This window comes from Pelodiscus sinensis, chromosome 11, assembly GCF_052426305.1.
Source record: "Pelodiscus sinensis isolate ZL-2025 chromosome 11, ASM5242630v1, whole genome shotgun sequence".
NCBI lineage: Eukaryota > Metazoa > Chordata > Testudines > Trionychidae > Pelodiscus > Pelodiscus sinensis.
Window position 1 is genome coordinate 9,595,384 of NC_143062.1, and position 18,975 is coordinate 9,614,358.

The following is an 18,975-nucleotide window of genomic DNA, read 5'->3' on the forward strand; positions in this document are numbered from 1 at the left end:
TGAAAAATTCCCCTTTTTGCTACAGGCTCTGTGTGACATTGGTCAAGTCTCTCCGGGACTCAGTTCCCCTTCTCTAAAAAGGAAATGGGAATGCTGCCCTGATTCACTAGCACCTGGATACCATGGTAATGAGGGTTAAGTCCCAACATGCACAGAGATGAGGAAAACAGGGACTGGGTAATGACAGAGGCAATTGCACTATGAGCAACCATGATCCTGAAGCATGAGGATGAGGGGATAAGAACCGTCCAGACCTCAGATTCATGGGGTTCTGAGTTCCCTTTCACTGCATTTTCACACCAAGGTAGCTGCACTGAGGCCAAGAGCATGAACTCCTAAGTTACATCACCAGTGTGACATCTCCAGGATGTTTGTGTGAATCTGGTCACCAGAAAAGAGGTGCTCTCCACAGGAAGGGCACAGTCCAGTTTCCTCTGGACAGGGACCCAACTCAAAAAGGACACTACCCTGACAGCTGTCTCAGCAGAGAAGGCAAAATCTAGCTGGGCCTGGACTCTAGACGCTACCTTGCATCCCTTGATGTGGGCATAGCAGGGAATGGGGCTGGAGAATTGTGCTGCAGCTGCTCATGCTGTTTTGGCTTGGTGGATACTTAGGGGGGGTCAGTTTCCAGAACTATCAACCCAGCAGCTCTCAGGAGCTGTAAATTCATTCCTGGATCAAACTAGGGACCTTGGACTAGAAAGCTCTCCATGTACACAGGCAGTGCCTTTATAGCTATCACTGACCTATCTGAACTCACCCCTCGTCTGCTGGAATGGATCGCAGATGTACACTACAAGATGAACCACCAAAAAAGAACTAAACCCCAACCACGTGCTCCTCAGAAATTCCCCAAGTCTTCCCACATTGAACACCTCCTTTACCTCAGCCAAATGAATCACCCGCCTGGATGTCGTGCCTCATTACCAACCATAAAAACTCCCTCCCGTCAACATCAGTGCCATCTTAAAATATAGAATAGGCACTCTACGGAGCTTTAATCCTGGGAAGCCCCAAAGAGGATTTTGTGCTTCCATGGCTGCATCCCTGGGGCACAATGACAATGAAGATTCCTGCTCCACCATTCCACAACAGGACATTTGCAGGGAATTCTCTTGGGCTGGCAAAAAGGCAGGACTGTCACACAAGACACTGAGACTGTCCTGGCTAGGTAGAGGGCCACAGTTATGATCTCTAATATCCCATGAGAGACATCGCAAAGTAGTGAATGGAAGCAGGGACTCTCCTGGTCACATATCATGCAGATTAATCCTTGAAGAAATAACCCCTGGGATATTTTTTTTCTCCTGAGATGTTTTTCCTCCTGAGATGTTTTAAGGTATCTTACCACAGCCCATAAATATCAATGTCCCACGGGTGTCTACAGTGCCTTTGTCTCGAGATAGTTCTCTGCTTAGCTGTTTTCTCCATTTCTGCTCTCCCTTTTCATCTCTTCCTCTGCTAGTCTCTTCTCTTTGCTCTTCCTCATGTCTTTAAATTTTAGGTAGCCATCATTCAACAATACCAAATAACTGGGGTCCCCAGCATAGTGCATAATCCCCCCCAGTAGACAGTGTTAATATCAGCAGTTCTTTACTAATGTATGTGGCATCCTTATGTTAACAAGGAATGGCTTTTTTCTGCCTCTCTTTTCTTATGTGCATTTGACTCCCCCTTGTATCTGCTTTTATTTCTGAACGTAAAGAAGCATGAGGTAGGGATAGGCAGCAAAAGTAAAATGTAGAGAGGCAGCAGGGGGTTTTATTACAGAATCAGAACTTACCCAAGATCCTTCAGGATAAAAGGAGCCAGAGCCAGAATTTTTTTGATCACTCTCATCCCATCATTTCCCCCATCCAGGGCATCAAGGTCCTCGTAGCTGGAGGTTGAACACAAGGGATGAAATCCCTCCATTACCGACCTTTACATGCAGCAGTCAGATGTGTTCAGAGCAGCATTGCCCACTGGGAACAAGCACAATAGAGGCTCTGTGCACATGGCACATGAAAGCTACAGCTTGTGGGAGTGTCTTCCAGTGGAAAAGTAACTTTGAAATGTGTAAAAAGGGATGTTTGCAAGACCCTTCCGGTGTTCCAGAGGGGTGGTCTGTGCAACCAGAGGGAAAGGGGTATTCTGGATCTGGTCGTGTTTAATAACAATGGTAGTAGTAATTCTTAGCTCTGCCACAAGCCTTTTACTCTCAGAGTGCTTCATAAAGGTGAATATATATTTTCCCCCCATTTTACTGAGGAAACTGAGGCAGGGTGAGAGTCAGTGACTTGTTTGAGGTGCCACAGCATATTCAGGGTGGATTGTGGACTAAAACCCAGGTCTCCTCACTTGCCATGTGGTGCCCACCACGCTGCCTCTTCAGCCTAAGGGCACTGGCCAGAATTGCAACTCTCTTGGCCAGAAGGCGGCATTATTACTACTCAGTGCTTCAATTAGTGCAATTATATCACATCCATACGTCCACCGGTGCCAGTTGGAAGGGAAAGGTGGATGGGAGAGTTGGCGGCTGGGCATCCTATCACTTTTTCTCCTGGCTCAAGCACCGTGAATAGCCAAGTTGAGCTGCCATCCAGCCTGACACTCTGTAGCACAACCTACCTCGTTCAGAAAAGTTTGAAATTGCATATCATTACGACAGAAAGTTTCTACCTTTCAGGGATTGGCTGCTTTTTGGCATGCCAGACCTTGGGCTCGGGAACCCGTTCTAATCCTCAGTTAAATCAACTTTGTGGGAAACTAGCTGGCAAAAAGGAAGATGATGCGTTCCATCCCCGCTCCCTCGTTTTCACACATCTTCTGCTCCTCGGGGTATCAGGTGCCACTCAGAAGCAGGCAAGCTCACCAGGGAACAAATGGGCCAAGGGGAATCTCTACACTAGATCTTAAGGAGAGAAAAACCCAAGATCCTCCGATTGTGCAGGACTGAAAGGGACTAAGCTTCTAAATAAGTGTATCCTCAAGTGGTTGCCCTTTCGGGACTCCCATCTGCCGCTCCCCAACTGCGGCTGACATCTCCTAACTTGTTGGTACTAGAACCTTGACTCTTTCCCACAGAGAACAGAGGAGGGTGAAATAATGCAGGGAAAAGCGAATGCTAGAGAGGTCTTGTCTCACTACCTGAGGATCTCTTCAGCCAGGTGAGCCATGTCTTCATGGAAGACGTAAGGTGGGTTACTGACTATAGTGTCCACAGGACCCCAGGGGAGGAGCTGCTCCCACGAACCTATAGCAGAAAAAGAATGAAAACCAAATATCATCCATAACTATGTCCCTTCAAAGTTCATTACTCAAGTAAAATATTGGTAACAGCAACTCTATAGGCACAGGTCTGTCTCTATCTATTGACAGGATTTAATTTCACATCTTGTGAGGCTAACCTGAATGGGTCTCCCTTCCCAGCTTGAAGGACATAGCTACACTGAAGTCCCAGGTGATTCCATCGTGGATAGACAAGCCTGTGCTTATTCATCAAGTGTAGACGTGAGGACATGGGCTGATACTGCGGGTATGTCCCCAAGGTCCTGGGCGGGCATGGACAAGCTATGCTGAAGCCCATGCCACCACATCTACACTGCTATTTTTAGCTATGCGAGACTGGGTCTGTCCACCCAAACTATAAACCCCTCAGGCTGCTGTGTAGACATACTGAAAGAGTGAGCGAGCTAAGCACATGGAAAGAACCAATCAGTCACCCAGACAATGCACTGCAACACAATGCCTGGATGTAGTAGACGACTCAGAATCTAGGTGGATCTAGAATGAAGAATGCTGTGCCCATCCAGGTCTACAAAGAGAATTTTAGGTTGCAGAGAATTAACAGAGTTTGAATTTGGACAGGACACTGGCGAGAACACCCCCAGTCTTCCTTAAAGTGCTAAGGGACCTCTAATGGGCACAAACCATCAGCAGCTCATTTGCATGTGTAAGTATGAGATACCCCACGCTGCAGCACAATGCTATGCACCACCATTGTGGGGCCAGTTGCAGGGAGAAGTGTGTGACATACTAACTCATGAACCCCATTTCCTGCAACACCCTGGTTTTCCTTATGTCTCCCAGCCAAAGAGTGACCAGACCAAACCCAGATTAGCTTAATAAATCTGACAAAGCTGCAGCCTCACATGGACTGGCTATAGGGGAAGGGAAGAAAAGGGAAGGTGTTGAGAACTAGGGAAGAGACCTCTGGAGCTGGGAAGAGGAAGGGGGGGACAGTGGAAGGGCAAGGCGCTGCAAAGGAGGGGAAGAGATGTGGGCAGGGGGAAAAGATCAAATTTGTTTTTCAAAGCTGGAGCAAATTCCTGGAACCCTCCCCTCTCCCCCACATATCCCGGGGGACTCAGAGACGGCATATTTGACACAAAAGGATACGTTTTGAGAAGAGGAGGCTCGAAGTCCATATACAGCCATGTGCGTCAAATGTGATTACCACAACTGTATGCAGTATGAATGCTGCTGGACACACAAAAATCTATTTACCCACTTGCTTACCCCGCTACAGCAACTGCATCTGCAAATTTAAGTGCGTTGTGCACACGTTCTCCTCTGTGCACTGGTGCCGCTGCAAACTGAAAGTCTGGCCAGAGTGCTCTGAAGATGACAACCTGCACTGAAAAATCTGACTCTCAGTAGGTTTCCTCTGCTGCACCAATACTGTACTGACACCTGCTAGTCCACAGCAGCATAGGGACTGGGCGGCCCCTCTCAGGTGCCTGCCTGGTGTGTTATCGACTTGCTGTCAGGCCACATGTACATCATGTGAGGTGAGATCTAAGCGTAGCAACAGACATGTCATGCCAGACCTGTCTCCAGAGTTACCCATCAGCCAGGTTTCTGTCATTCCTGCCCCAGATGCCGACTGTTCTCATGCCCACCTCTCCTCAGGAAAGTAGAATAAAGAAAATATTAGGGATGGTAGAAACATAAGAGAAAATTACCAGAGCAGGCATCGTAGTGGAGAATTCTTATCCTGTCCTGTAGCTGCAACCTTCAGGCCCAAGAACAAAGGAAGGTGAGAGTAAGAGACACGTGTGGGTACACACAATACTACATGCAGGTCATTCAAAGGCACATAATTAAAAACCAGATATCACACTTACCCATGCAAATCCCCCAGCACCATCTACCACAGGATTACCACTCTGCTCAAAATCTGAGGGAAGTCCCGGGTCTGTTCTCTGCTTGCAGAGCTACAAGTTGGCAGTATTCAAAGCAGCGCATAGCCAGTGCATCCACCAAGAACAGTGCGCATGTTCACTGTGCACCTCAAAACTTCTTTTCAAAACCCTTGTGCATACCCTTCTGTGATAACGTGGAAACGTTTTATATTTGTATGACCCCCTCCTGTGTGCCTCAGTTATATGATGCACTGTTAGCCAATGCGAGGAAGGTATGAAAGACTGTTTGCTCTCCAAGAGACAAGGCAGGCTGGGATCACAAGCATGTGTACTGCTTACCTGTCTGAGCCAGAATGGGTCATTAAAAAGGACTCACCAAGGCTGATCAGTTACCAGACACTGAAACCCAACAACCAGTGACCCAGAGGGAAATGGATTTCACCACTGGGAAGGTGTGAGCTGGGGGATAAGAGTCTGCTGTGGAAGGAGTCAGAGCTCTCACACGGGAACTGACCAAAGAGGTCAAACAGAGACAGACAGAGAGCACCTGAGCATGGCATTCATTCCAGCTAGGTCAGGCTCTGGCTAACTAAACTAGATCATACTTCAACCTTCAATTCTCTGTGCTAATCTACGCCTTTCCTGCGCTGTGTTCCAGCTGACTAATAAATCCCCCCTCTTTTGACAATGCTGCCGGAGCAGCACTGTAAGTGTGATGTAGTGTTGGTACCTTCCTGTTGCTATGCTGGGTGGTGGGCTGTGGGTGACCCCCACTGGCAGCTATTTGTAACACGGCCCAGCAGGACAGGGGATGAGTCATTATGTAAGGGGCTTCCAACCTGTCCGACCAGTTGGCTCCCAGGGAGGGAGAAAAAGGAAGGAGGACGAGGTCCAGCCCCTGGTTGGGGGGCAGGGCTGGAAGAGGGTTTTAGTTTTCTGTCTGGAATCATGGAGAATGCAGCCTAAGCAAGGGGCTGGGATTCAAGGGCCCAGTCTCCCCCATCTCAAGGGGGGCTGAGGCATCCTAGGCCTGGCCCTGTAACCGGATTACATCTATGCTGCGCTGAATCCTGGAGAAGCAATAAACTCCCTCTATTCTACCAGCTGGTGGAGTCTGTTCATGCCATTACGGGGGTGCAGGAAGCGGGGGAACCCCGACGCGCCACCACAGTAAGTACTTAGCGAGGTGCGTTAATCTTCGAAGAGTGTACATCTCTACAAGAAGGCTGTGTCAGTCGGAATCACTGAACAGAGCTCATGGTGTGAAGCAGGAGTACAGAAGCCCCTAAGGTTCAGTCCTGGGAGCTGGTGTGGCCTATTCTGGAAGAAATGAGAGACCCCCTGGGGGTCTGGCACACTAAAGAGACTGTTCCAAAGCTGGGGTCATAACATCGATCCTGTGGACACTTTTACAGACTCATCCTCTCCATGTACATTCATGCAAAGACACATGCATTCACTTAGTGCACCGACCACCCCACCTCATCTGTATATTAATAACAATGTCTGCAAAACCTCCTACATGCAAACCCGCCACACCAGCAAAAAAACCCTCAATTGCTGGCTTCAGATATGCAAAAATGGGCTTCTGTAGGTGTGAGGCACACACAGACAATTTTCTAGACACCTCTTCTATCCTGCTTTGAAAATCTGGCCCTTGCATGAGTTATGAAATGTGAATATATTTGGCTTCAAGGCCACAGTGACATTTAGATGTTTGCATCTGACACAGTGTCATGGTGACATGATAACATCATGCACTCATGTGAGGCAGTGTGTGAAAATGAAGCAGCTGAGTCACCAGGCAGGATGCATACCAAGAGAGTAGGATCCCTTTAAGGTTAGGTCCATTGTGGCCCAATGCTACTGTAAGAGGCTTTATGGCTTAAGAGGTAATACTTACGCAGGCTCTTCCTACAACCCGGGCACCTCTATGGGCACCGAAGAGCTGTACCAGTGCCTCTCAGCTTGACCTGCACTTCATTGGGCTCTCTGCGCTACCTGGATGCCCTAGAGACCAGGAAATGTGGCATTTCTCTCTTGCCGGTGAAGAATACGAGAGTGAGCACATAGCAAGGGGGAAGGGAGACCCAGAGGCCTTTCTGACACATTTCTGAACCCTCTGATCTTAAAGACTACCAGAGGCCAAGGCACCCCCTTATCTGCTGCAAATCAAAACAGCCTTGGGGCTGCCTGGGGATGTACAGGGCATTATGCGCCAGTCCAACCCCCTCACAATTCTGCCAGTGCCCACTGCAAACCTGCTCCATAGAGTCCCCTATGCAAGGGGTAGGGACTATGTGAGTATTCCTATTATCTCGGGGAACCCTCACAACCACTGTCAATCCCCCTTGGGCTACTGGGGGTAGACCTCAGGGGGGCCAGAGGCTGCACGTGTGCAACTCTGGGGTGAGGGGGAGCATTGCCATGATTAAGTTAGCCTGCTATCTTGGCAGCAACCCCATTTCACAGAAGGAGCCATTGAGACACAACACAGTGAGTGACAAACTCCAGGTCACCAAGTAAGGCTGGGTCCACCCTCTAGACTTCTGCCGACATAGGTCTGTCAGGTGTGCGTGGAGGTGTGATCCCTGACTGACAAGGCCAGGCCAGCAAAAGACCTGGTGAACATGCACTTTTAGCAGAAAAACTGATTTTTTTTATCAGTCTGGCTTATTTTGTTTTGGGGAGTTGGATGGTGGTGCTGGAAAATAAGCTATACCAGCAAAAGCACAGCTTTGCCAGGTTAGGCTGTGTCCCCCGTCTGAACACTTTGTGAGTATTGCACACTGGTACGGCTATCCCCGGCAAAGCACTCCTAGTGTAGACACAGCCTGAGACAATGGCAGTAGCACACAGAACTGAGCAGTCCTGATGCCCCCTGGCAATCTGTGTCACAACCACTCTTCTCTTCTGAGCCAGGCAGTCACTTTGCAAAGCCACAGAATTTCTGAGTTTGCTGAAGGAATGAGACCAACATATTCCTGAGAGCATTTTGGCAAGGATTCCAAAGATGCTCACCGTTCCCCTACACTTTGTGGTACACTGAATTAGAGAGAGAGCTGTAACTCACCGTAGCAGTAACTCAACTGCAGTCCAAGCAATAAAACAACCAGGATTTTCCTTCCAAACTTTTCTATCCAATGCACTAGTGAATCTGGGACATGGAGACTCATGTTAACTCAGGTGGAGTCACACTGGATTGCCATTGATGTAACAGATAGTTGAGTCGGCACAGGGAGCAGAGGCATGAACGGGAAGGTGACACTCTGCCACCAACACTGTCTTTGCTCTCAAGTGACAGTTGTGGGGCAGCACATTGTGGCATTAGGCAGCTGCAGAGCTGATTCTGAAACCCTTAAAACCGAACCACAGCACAGGTGGCTGCTGTGGACCGTCGTTCATTTGGTTACAACTCTGCTCTAGCGACAGCCCAGGCAGGCAGAAGGATGCTGTGGGACACCACACCAGCACACCCAGAAGTCTAGATGCTGCATGAGGAGCAAGAGAAAACCTGAAGGCAAGAACAGAAGCACGGCCCTGTCTGAAAAAGGAGTCAATATGGTTTGGTGAGTCAGAGGGAGCCAGGCATTCTGGATTCTGTTATTGGCTCTGTCTCTGACCCGCTTTGTGATGTGATGTGACCAAGTGGCTATTTTCTGTAATATTTTAATTATGTCTTTGTGTGCCTCAGTTTCCCCCGATTGTGAAAAGGGTTAGAACGTGGCTCTTGTGGTAGGAAACACGAGGTGCTCCTTGGAAGAAAGGTGCAACTTAAGTACAAATATCACTATTATTCCATCTCCTTTGCAGCTGGTAGTCTGGAAAAAGGCATTCACAGGTCAGGGAAAGCTGTTTGTTCGACTCAAGTAACAATTCAGAGAATATTTGTGTCAAAAATCTCTAATTTTCCTTGGGTTTTCAGAGATTCAAAGTGTTTAATGCTCTCTGATAAACATGATATCCAGCCCAGGACTGACGCATGGCATATTTGTGAATCATAATCCAGGACTTCGGTGACTATTCACTTGTCTAAGGGGATCAGTAAGAGGGGTCTTAGGAACCAGCAGGCACCCAAAGAGAGCAAAAATGAGTAATGTGCATGTTCCTACCTCTGAGCATTCTCACAGGTGAGATTCACAGCAGCTTCCTCTTTATCCACAGCTATCACCCGGCTCTGGCACAGAAAGAAACAAAACACGTTATGTGGCCCACAGGACTACTGTGGGCTAATGACTGGACCTGGGGCAAACGAGACAGATGATACATCAAGTGTCCCTCTGTCTTTCTCCCACCTTTGGACTTACTCAGGGGCAGGACACTTTGGGGTTGCGGAGTCGCTCACAGTTTGGCCGTCAGCATGGCTGAATATTTTCACTACAGTTGCTAGCATTTTACTTTCATAAAAAGTCTTAGGGGGCCAGACCTACTATTGGTGAGAGTCAAGTGGAATTAGAGAAGCTACATTGATTAGTCTCAACTAACAATCTAGTCCTGAGTGTGTCTGTGAAGCTGGCAGGTCAGGTGCCAACATCCTAAGGTCACATTGAGCACTGATAAATGCATAGCTGGAAATGAGTCTGGCTCACCTGTGTGTTAGCAGTGTTAAAATAGATGTTACGTTTATACAAATATGTTTAGTGTTTGGATTGAATGATATGCTTGAGAGTTACTACCTGAATTAATCTTCCTTATAATAGCTGTATCCCATGGCAACAGTTACGTGTTTGCTTTGTAATTATAAAAGTGTTTGCTATGAAACTGGAAACCACCAGAGTCAGGAGAGATGCCTGTTTACCACATACGGTGTTATCTCCTGCCCAACCCAGGTGAACCATCATGGAACATCAGTGGATAAAAAACTTTCCTGATTATCCCCCCCACACTCAGGGAGAGAGGACGTACAAAAACCTTCATCCCACCAAAGTTTGAACTCTGGGGAAATAAAAATTCCTGAGCAGAAGGGTCCGTGACTTCAGAGAGAGAGCAAGACTTTTAAGCATAAGCAAGGGATCTCCAGCTGTTTAGCATGGGTTAGTCCTAAAAGACATTGAGAGTGTGCAAATTATAGCACCTTCTATTGCCCTTTTCAACCTAAGACTGTAACTCGTGGGTGTGTGCATGTTTACTTGCTTTAACCTTGTAAATAAGTCTCATTTCCTTTTCCTAATTAATAAATCTTTGGTTAGTTTATCATAAGATTGTCTACAAGCTCCGTCTTTGATGAAAGATTTAAGGCACAATTGATCTGGGGCAAGTGATTGGTCCTTTGGGGCACAGAGTAACTTGAATATTGTTCAAAAGCTTCAGAGTAGCTGCCGAGTTAGTCTGTAACTGGAAAAACTTAAAAAACAACAAATTGTCTAGCTGTACCTTAAAGTCTAACAAAACATGTCAATGGTATCATGAGCTTTCGTGGGTACAACCCACTTCTTCAGATGAATATTGTTGTGATTTTTGATGCAGGGCAAGCTTTTCTGGTTGGCAAGATAGACTGAAGTGCCTAAAGGGACTGTCTATGATTCCAGGATAAGGCTGTTAGTAGTGCAGGAGTCCACACTTGATACTTGGTTGGTGAAATCTAATCACACAACCAGTCTGGGGCTCATGCCCCCGATCTGTGCTGCTGGCAACCACATTCATGAGCCATTCTAGACAGCTGGACAGTACCAACTGGTAACCTGGTACAGACAAGCGGGACAGAGAGACACACACACACACAGGGAAGATTGCTTCCTGGAGTCCTCATTTCTGATGCAGACAGAATCCATGCCCGTTAGGATTCTCACCCCAGCTTTAAAAGGAGCTATGGTGCACGATGGGACAGATGAGCTCTGTAGAGAGCTCCAGCCTCACTGGAAACCATGTATGAAAAGTTGCTGGCAACTTAACGTCATGCAGTCCCTGAGGGCCAAAGTCAGCCTTGCTGTGCGTAAACATCGTAGACACTAGTATGTTTTTGGGGTGCATGAGTAGGCAGAGAACTAAGGTGGCCTATTTGCTCAAAGCTCATGTATGTTGGCCAGCTGGGGAAGGGCTGATGTCCAAGTCAGACTGACACAGTCATTTATGTCTGATGGGCCAGGAAAGCAGTGTGGTGCTTGAGCAGTGAAACCAGAGCAATTTATCATTTGGCCTAATGGAAACTAAACAGCCCAACAGGTCACTAAGTGAAGGGATGTGACAGGCAAGGGCCCCTTGGCAAGGTGTGTATGGGAGGGTGTCTGGCTTCGTGCTCCTGGAAGGGGCAAGGATGAGGTAGGCAGCCCGCAGAGCCGGAATACACTGCACTGGGCCCCTCAGTCAGCCAAGCAGTGTCCCAGTGTGATTGAAAGGGCCGGAGGCTCTGGTTGCCGCCCCTCCTGTGCTAGTGGCAGCTATGAGCCTCAGGTCCTTTTGAATCTCCGGGTCCTTGTGCAACTGCCCCCTTTTCCCCACAGTCTCTGTCAGTGGGCCTGTGCATACATGGCCTCCCATAGACCTTACACACTAACCTTCATGCTTCATTTCAGTGGCCAGCCAGGACAGTTGTAGCTTGCAACAGAGCACTGGCAAACCTTAGGCTGGCCAGACTAGCATCCTCCTGCAGTGTGACCTCACATGTGGGCAGAGGACACCATTTTGCTCCACTAACAGCATCCTCCAAGAGAGCTGGACAGAACAGTCTGTGGGCTAGATGCAGCCCATGGGCCACCAGGTGGAGAGTACCCAGCTAATAAGCATGCAAAGCATCCCTTGCAGAGGCAGCAGGCCACCAGCTCTTCTCCAATGGTATTAATCAGCCATGGTGAGTCTGTGGGATGAACTGAACTCCAGATATGGAGCAGCGCTTTCCCTCCAGGGTACGTGGGCAGGGACCTTGTGCTATTTCCCCCCTCCCGGAGCACCGAGCAGGGATTACCCATTGCGGTCTGAGGGGAGGTATCACGCTGACTGACAACCTGAGAGCAAAGTCACTTAGCAACCCCAATCCTTTCTTTGCCTCTGATGCCCCCTTTGCTGGGGAGGGGCTATGTTACTCGGAAGGGACAGGCACTCGGCAGCGGTTAGGCAGCTCCTGGACTGTGACTGCTGCTCATCGCATTGTGCTCTTCTGTCTGTCTCACTTTATCCCTTGATGGTTGGCTCTGGGGGACAGGGGCCATCTTTGTGCTATGTGTCAGTGCAACACCTGGAGCCAGGGGACTCTGTGCTGCCATGACAGAAAGGCTGGAAAAAACTCACTCACCTGGGGCAGTTTGTTCAGTAAACTCAGTGCAATGGCCCCCGAGCCACAGCCGATCTCCAGGATCACGGGGTGAGGGATGGCGGTGGGGCACCGGTGACCTGCATTAACCGCAGGGCTCCCGCTCCTCTGGGATTTTTGCAGCACTAAGGAGACGAGATCCTAGCAGAGAGGGGATAGTGACTCAGACCCTAGTTCTGCGGGAACCTGGCAATGGCTGTAATATCTGAGAACAGGGGAAGACAGGGAGAAAGAGTTTTTCTAGGAGCCAGCTGTCTGCACACTGAACCCTTTTTGCCTGGGCATCCCAGCATTTTCACCACACCCCCTGCTTTGGAAACCAGATTAAAGTGGATTAAAGAGCAGAGGAGGCAAAACTGCTTTGTTCATCCGCCTTTGCTGGTTAGTCCACACCACAGACCAGTTTGTGGCATCACAGCAAGCTAGTGTGGAAACAGGTAAGATGTTGCAAAGAGGTGAAGAAATAAGCAGCTTTAGCAGACAAGCCCTTAAGAAATGAGGATCCTGTTTCCAGGCAGCTATCCCTAACAATAAAGGAGGACTAGCAGGACTGGGAGAGGTCAGCTGCCTTCCTAAGAAACCTCCAGAAACAATTTTGTAAAAGGTCTGAGCTGCTCTACCTCCCATTAAAGAAAGAACCCTTCACACGCGCTGTCCCAAAGCAAGAACTGGAGCGTGCAGCTGATGAGCAGTTTGGCTTGTTTCAATGTTTCCCTGACCTGGGCCTGACCGTGGGAAAGGAAGCTTGACTGGCCTATTGTCAAGGGGAGCTCCTTGCCTGTAAGTTCCTCTTGCAGCAGAGCTAGAGCGCTTGCTGCTGACCTCAGGACAGAGCGTACCACGTATTAGTCTACGAAGTGCTGTTGATCAGCCATGTGAAAAAACTGCCCCCGGCCAACAGGAAAACCCTCCTGTGCAGACATGAGGGGCCTGACATCTTCAATCTAGCTAATGTCAGTCAGGGAGGTGGCGTAAATCAGAAAAACTCCTTCTGTTGCATAACCTGCACCTTCCTAGGGGACTCTGCAGATGTGCCTCCTCCGGGAAAGGGAGCGTTCTCAAGACAAGGCCCCTCTCTTGGACCGGAATCACCTGGTTTGAGGAGACTGGCGGCAGAGGTGAAGCAGCAACTCCTTCTCACACCCTCAAAAAGTGTGGTCAACCAGGGTGCCCTTCATGCTAGCTGGCTCTGGTCACTGGGGGAGATACTCACAAGAGCTCTCCTGTGTGAGACAGACACGCTAATCACAGGGACTGAGTACAGAATAGTATTTCCTTCTCACTCTAAGTACCAGTACTCTGGTATTGCCAGAGTATTTCCTCATGGAACTCTTCCAAGTCTCTCTCCAACCACAAATGCCGTTGCTCACTGTTTTCTTCTTTTGCTCTCAAGTGGGCATATTCCTAGTCTAGTGTTATGGAGTGATCCAAACAATATCCCTGGAGCAGCCTCTCTCTTCCAACTCAGCCTAAAAACCTGGATTTGGCTGACCTGAAAATGTATCTCATTGTTTTTCTGCTTTTCCTCTGGCACCGCTTCTACCCTAGGTCCAGTCCTCCTTGAGACCAGCAGTCCCACAGCTGTCAGATGTCATGCAGTGCCTGGCATTTCCCGTATTTATGAGCCACAGATTTCTCCTGCATCTGGATCATCTCAGCAGTCACCTGCTCATGCAGGTGCTGGTGCCATTGCTTCTTTACCTGCCGGGCTCCATGGAGGCTAACCCAGAACTTTCTCTGAAGAATGACACACTCCTTTTCCAATGTGTTGATTCACAGGCACAATCAAGTGGCTTCTCTCCTCTGCAACCAGCTCTTTTTGTCTGTCTTCTAGTAACTAGGGTTGCTCAGCCAGTTGCAAGGAGAAGCCAGCCCTTGAAGCTTGCCCCTCAGTATCAGCTCCTGGGGCAACCCCAGGCTTCACCAGGACTTCAATATCTTACTTCCCCGGTGACAACCCCTTGGTCCAAAGTTCTTAGAGGGCAGCATCTTCTAATTGGACCCCTTCCCCCAAGCTAATTTACCAGTTACCCAAGGGCATTGCTCTTCTTGTGTCCCAAGTCCTTCCTTCAGCTTTTGTAGCTGTCTGAGTCCACAGCGCCCAGATGGCCAGCAATCCAGGTACCCCAAAGGCAGACCTGACTTACACGCCCATCTTGGCAACAGCCTGTGCACCTGAATGGCACGGACACGTCTCCTCCTCTTGCAGCAGCTGTGGCAGGCCAGCCTGTCTAGTTGCTGCCATTGCTGAATCTGTCACCAAGCCAGAGACTGGGGCATCTGGGAACAATACCAGATGTTCTGTCACTCGGGAAGGGGGGGAGGGGGGCACAAGTTTCACAACCAGGGCCAGCACAGGCACCAATCTGCACTCTCATGCTTCCTGGACAGGGCAGGGGACGATGGATTTGCTGGGCCCTTGGGCAAGGTGGGGAAGGGGCTGGCTCTGTGCTTCTGGAAGGGGCAGGCCCTTGAGCAAAGGAACGGGGCTGAGGGAAGCCAGCCCTCAGTGCCACCTGGAGCACACACAGTCCCCCCAGGCAGCCCTCAGAGCTGCCAGGAGCCACCGCCCAGGGAACCAGCGGCAATTTAAAGAGTCTGGGGCTCCAGCCACTGCTGCTGCTGTAGCAGCAACATCTGCGTCCAGGAACCGTGGGCCCTTTTGAATCTATGGGCCCTGGGGCAGTAACCCTCCCCCATTGGTGGGTTTGCTCCTTGATGGGGGGGCATTTTCAAGGTACCACCAGCAAAAGTGTGGGGTGTCCCTACTCGCACCCTGTGGCACAATCTGGCACTGCAGATGTGCCCTACGTTAACTCCTCCTGCCTGGGGTTTCAACAGAGTCACTGAAGAGTTTGCACAGCCAGCAGCTGCTGTTGGATTGCAGTGTTTCCATACATTCATTGTTCTGCTGCAGCTGGGTCATTACAGGTCCCCTCTATGGACACTGTGTTCCCGAATAAAAGTGACTATTCTAGAATTCCTGGAGAGAGTGTCCTCCAATGGCAGCTATGCTAGGAAAGCCTTTGCCAGATATTCCACTACCACTGTGCCAGTCAGCTTCCCCAAGCAGACAAACTCTTGGTAAACAGTCTTGTACTCAGATGGGAACTGCATTCCCCAAATCCTACATCATTAGACTGGAGCTTCTGTCTGGGGAGTAGCAAAAGAACAGAAGAGCAGAAAAGAGATGCCAGCACATCACATAGCCAGAGAGAAACTGAGCACCAACCTCACCCCTTTATGCTCCAAGTACAAGCTACATTTTTCTGAATTTTCATTCCCTCCCATACATACACAGCTATAATTATACCAACCTCTCCCCCTTCTAAAGCCCATCAAAAACCCCTCTTCACTGCTCATGCTGCTCCCCCTGGCAAGAGGCTGAGAGAACACACGTGACAGGTTTTAGGTTGCTTAATGAAATACTGGAAAGTGCCCAAATACTATGGTAATATGCACGGTATAAGAAATTGACTTAGACACGATATAAGACTGGAATCAGAGGCTTCTCAATTGGCTTTACATATTAATTATACAATACCTACTATATATTCTCACATTGAGAGTTTTCACTGAGCTAATTACTGCTACAGAATGCAGATTTCCTTTTGTAACCTCAGTCCACCAATCTAGCAGACAAAAGCATAACAAAGATCCAACAGCTGGAAGATGAAGTCATGAAAACTAATTGGAAATCACTGGAAACATTTTAACTATCAACATAATTAACCTTTGAAACCGATTATCAAGGGACATGGTGAATTCTTTTAAGCTGGCTCCCCCCCCCCCCCACACCTGTCCTCTCCTCCCCCGTGCTGCTGCCTCTGTGGGAGGCAGCGGGTGTGTGTATGTGCATGTTACCATGCAGGTTAACCAATGAGTCCAGGCTTACTGGGTAACTGTGTGCAGAGTACATGTTAACATCCCTAATTTAAATAGATGAAATCATGAAATTTACCATATTTAAAATCCTACGACTGTGAAATTGACCAAAACGGCCCATGAATTTGGTGGGGCCCTAGCCATAGCGAGAATCCAAATGCTGAATCTGAACTAGCCATATTTGGACCCATTTCCACTCTTTTCTAGAGACACACTGCACACCCCCAAGATATCTGACCATCTTGTTGTCATGAATGGATTTATTCTCACCACACTCCTGTAAAGAAGTTCTACCCTGATGTTACAGAGAAGGAACTGAGGGACAGGAAATCGGTGGCTGAACCCAGGGCTCCATTGTCCTGATCCCCCATGTCATTCACCAGACCATCCTTCCTCTACTAGCTTTCCACTAGACAAAAACATTCATGGAAGCAGCAAATTTAAGATTCAAAGTATAAGCCATAGCACAGATCAGAGGGGGAAAAACTCACAGTCCCTCCGAGCCACATATGACAATCTTCAGAAGTTCAAGAGCTAGGGCACATCTGCCAGGGGTTGGGGTTTTAATACTGCTGTGTATTAAAAACCTGAGATACACATTAACAAATCACCTTAGAAATTTGACCTAGTTAGGTATTTACCCCCGGGCACTGGAGAGGCATGTTATCCACTTGATGGACAAATGCTCAATTATGGGACTACTAAACTGCAAATTACTGCATCAGAGCCAGTGCGTGTGCAGCTCACACGCTCAAAATCCTGCTGACCTGCGTCACTGCCACACGTAGTGGCAGAGGTGTTGGATTTATGCTTCTCTCTGTGCAACCAAGGGTGTGTGAGGGAAGATTGTTTAAAAGAAAATCCCTCTCCTACTCCTAAGGATCACCTGCACCTTTGCTCTGGCACGTAGCAATCTTGGGGGGCGGGAGGTCTCGGACATCTTCCTCTCCTCTTGCCAATGCAAAAGGGACGTGGGCACCCTTCGGCATTACCCACAGAGCCGCTAACAGCCTTCAAGGAAAGACTGTCCATTTCTCCCCAAGGCGAAATCCCTGACTGAGCCACAGCAGCAGGGATGGCTGCAGAAGGGTGAGAGAGAAGAGGCTGGTGGAGTGCAGCAGAGAGGGCAGGATTCCCACCCAAGGAGGGAAGCAGTGACAAGAGATGATGGGCTGGACTGGAGGAGCATTGAGGGTGGAAGTGTCACTCCCAGGACAGAAGCCTGGAATTTCCCACCCCAGACAAACAGGGGGAGAGCTTAGTGCCCAGGCCTGCAGCACACCTCTCCTGCCCTGCATACAGCGTGCCCATCCGCTGCACTCTAACGCCAGCCAGCAGGAGCACAGCCGCCTTCACACTCTCCATCCTCCATCACAGCTTTGCCCTGTGGCTGCGGCTCACCTGCAAAGGAGGGACGGTGCTGTGGCAGAGCACACAGCTACGAGTTAATGTCCAGCTCTGCCACACAATGAGCAAGTCATGCTCTTTTCCTGTGCCCGTGTCTCCCACCTGTACAACAGGGACAACAGTAATTCCCCAATCTCACAGGGGCAGCATGGGGATAAAGCCACAAATATTTGGGAGGTTCTCAGAGCTTGTGGTCGTCGGTACGTAACAGCCCTATCCCAGGACAGAATGCCTGTGATCTAGATACCCTGGAATCATCTGCATCTATACGCTGTTGGGCTGGGGATGTAGGGGGAGGGAAAAGGTTGCTACATGGGTGGATCTGAGTTTGGCACCCCTACTGAACCAAACTGAGAGAACTTCAGGGAGCCTGGGCTCAGTGGGAACTTTGCTCTAGTGACCATTTGCGGTGTTGGCAGCTGCTGCAGACAGTGATTTCCAGTACCCCTTTATCTCTGACAGAGGGAGGGCGTTTGAGAAAAGCCTGGAACAGGAACAGAGCAGGACCACCCTTGGATGTTTGGGGTGAAAAAAAGATTTCCGAATATCATTCCAAACCTCTCAACTGTTGCTGACCTTCACAGAGCAGCTCAGCTAGCCCTCAGCCACTTTCCCACAGTGACTTATTTGACTGTCTGAATCCCCCTGCCTCGCGCTGTGGTTTCTTTCTTTCCATCTTCCAAGCTAACTGTGAAATAAACGTGCATATTTGCAAACGCCCCCAGCTCTCCAGGAACCCTAGCCCCGCCCCTTCAGCACACACATGCTCACAAGGTTCTCAGTATTAGCTCCCCCTCCCTGTGGCTGGGTCTGTCGTTCACTGTATTTCTTGGAACTGCAGCTGCACAAAGAGAAAGTCAGGGCATTGCTCACCAGAACCCAAACCACAAGCTCTCCAGCTGCACCGCTCCATCCGGCAGGCAGCCTGCGGTGCAAAGATGGGGAGATGGAAAGAGTCTCATGACTAGGGCTCAGCAAATACCTACAAAAATCACCTTACCTTGTTTGTGTCTATTAGCGAGAATCCAAATGCTGAATCTGAACTAGCCATATTTGGACCCATTTCCACTCTTTTCTAGAGACACACTGCACACCCCCAAGATATCTGACCACCTTGTTGTCATGAATGGATTTATTCTCACCACACTCCTGTAAAGAAGTTCTACCCTGATGTTACAGAGAAGGAACTGAGGGACAGGAAATCGGTGGCTGAACCCAGGGCTCCATTGTCCTGATCCCCCATGTCATTCACCAGACCATCCTTCCTCTACTAGCTTTCCACTAGACAAAAACATTCATGGAAGCAGC

At 49.1% G+C, this 18,975-nt stretch overlaps 1 protein-coding gene across 5 annotated transcripts in view; it reads right to left on the reverse strand.

Moving 5' to 3' along the window:
• The window catches only part of HEMK1 (HemK methyltransferase 1, mitochondrial release factors N(5)-glutamine), a 67,552-nt gene that overhangs the window by 33,360 nt on the left and 15,217 nt on the right, over positions 1-18,975 (reverse strand). For 3 of the 5 annotated variants that reach the window (XM_025187008.3, XM_025187005.3, XM_006127627.5), the window contains exons 5-9: positions 12,358-12,516; positions 9,242-9,306; positions 4,950-4,999; positions 3,133-3,238; positions 1,787-1,882 (exon numbers count right to left, since the gene is read on the reverse strand). In XM_025187008.3, the coding sequence (XP_025042793.1) occupies positions 1,787-1,882; positions 3,133-3,238; positions 4,950-4,999; positions 9,242-9,306; positions 12,358-12,516 (476 nt within the window). Of the gene's footprint in view, positions 1-1,351; positions 1,495-1,786; positions 1,883-3,132; positions 3,239-4,949; positions 5,000-9,241; positions 9,307-12,357; positions 12,517-18,975 lie in introns of all 5 variants that reach the window. The other 2 variants (XR_003090219.3, XM_025187007.3) reach the window with 2 other exon arrangements.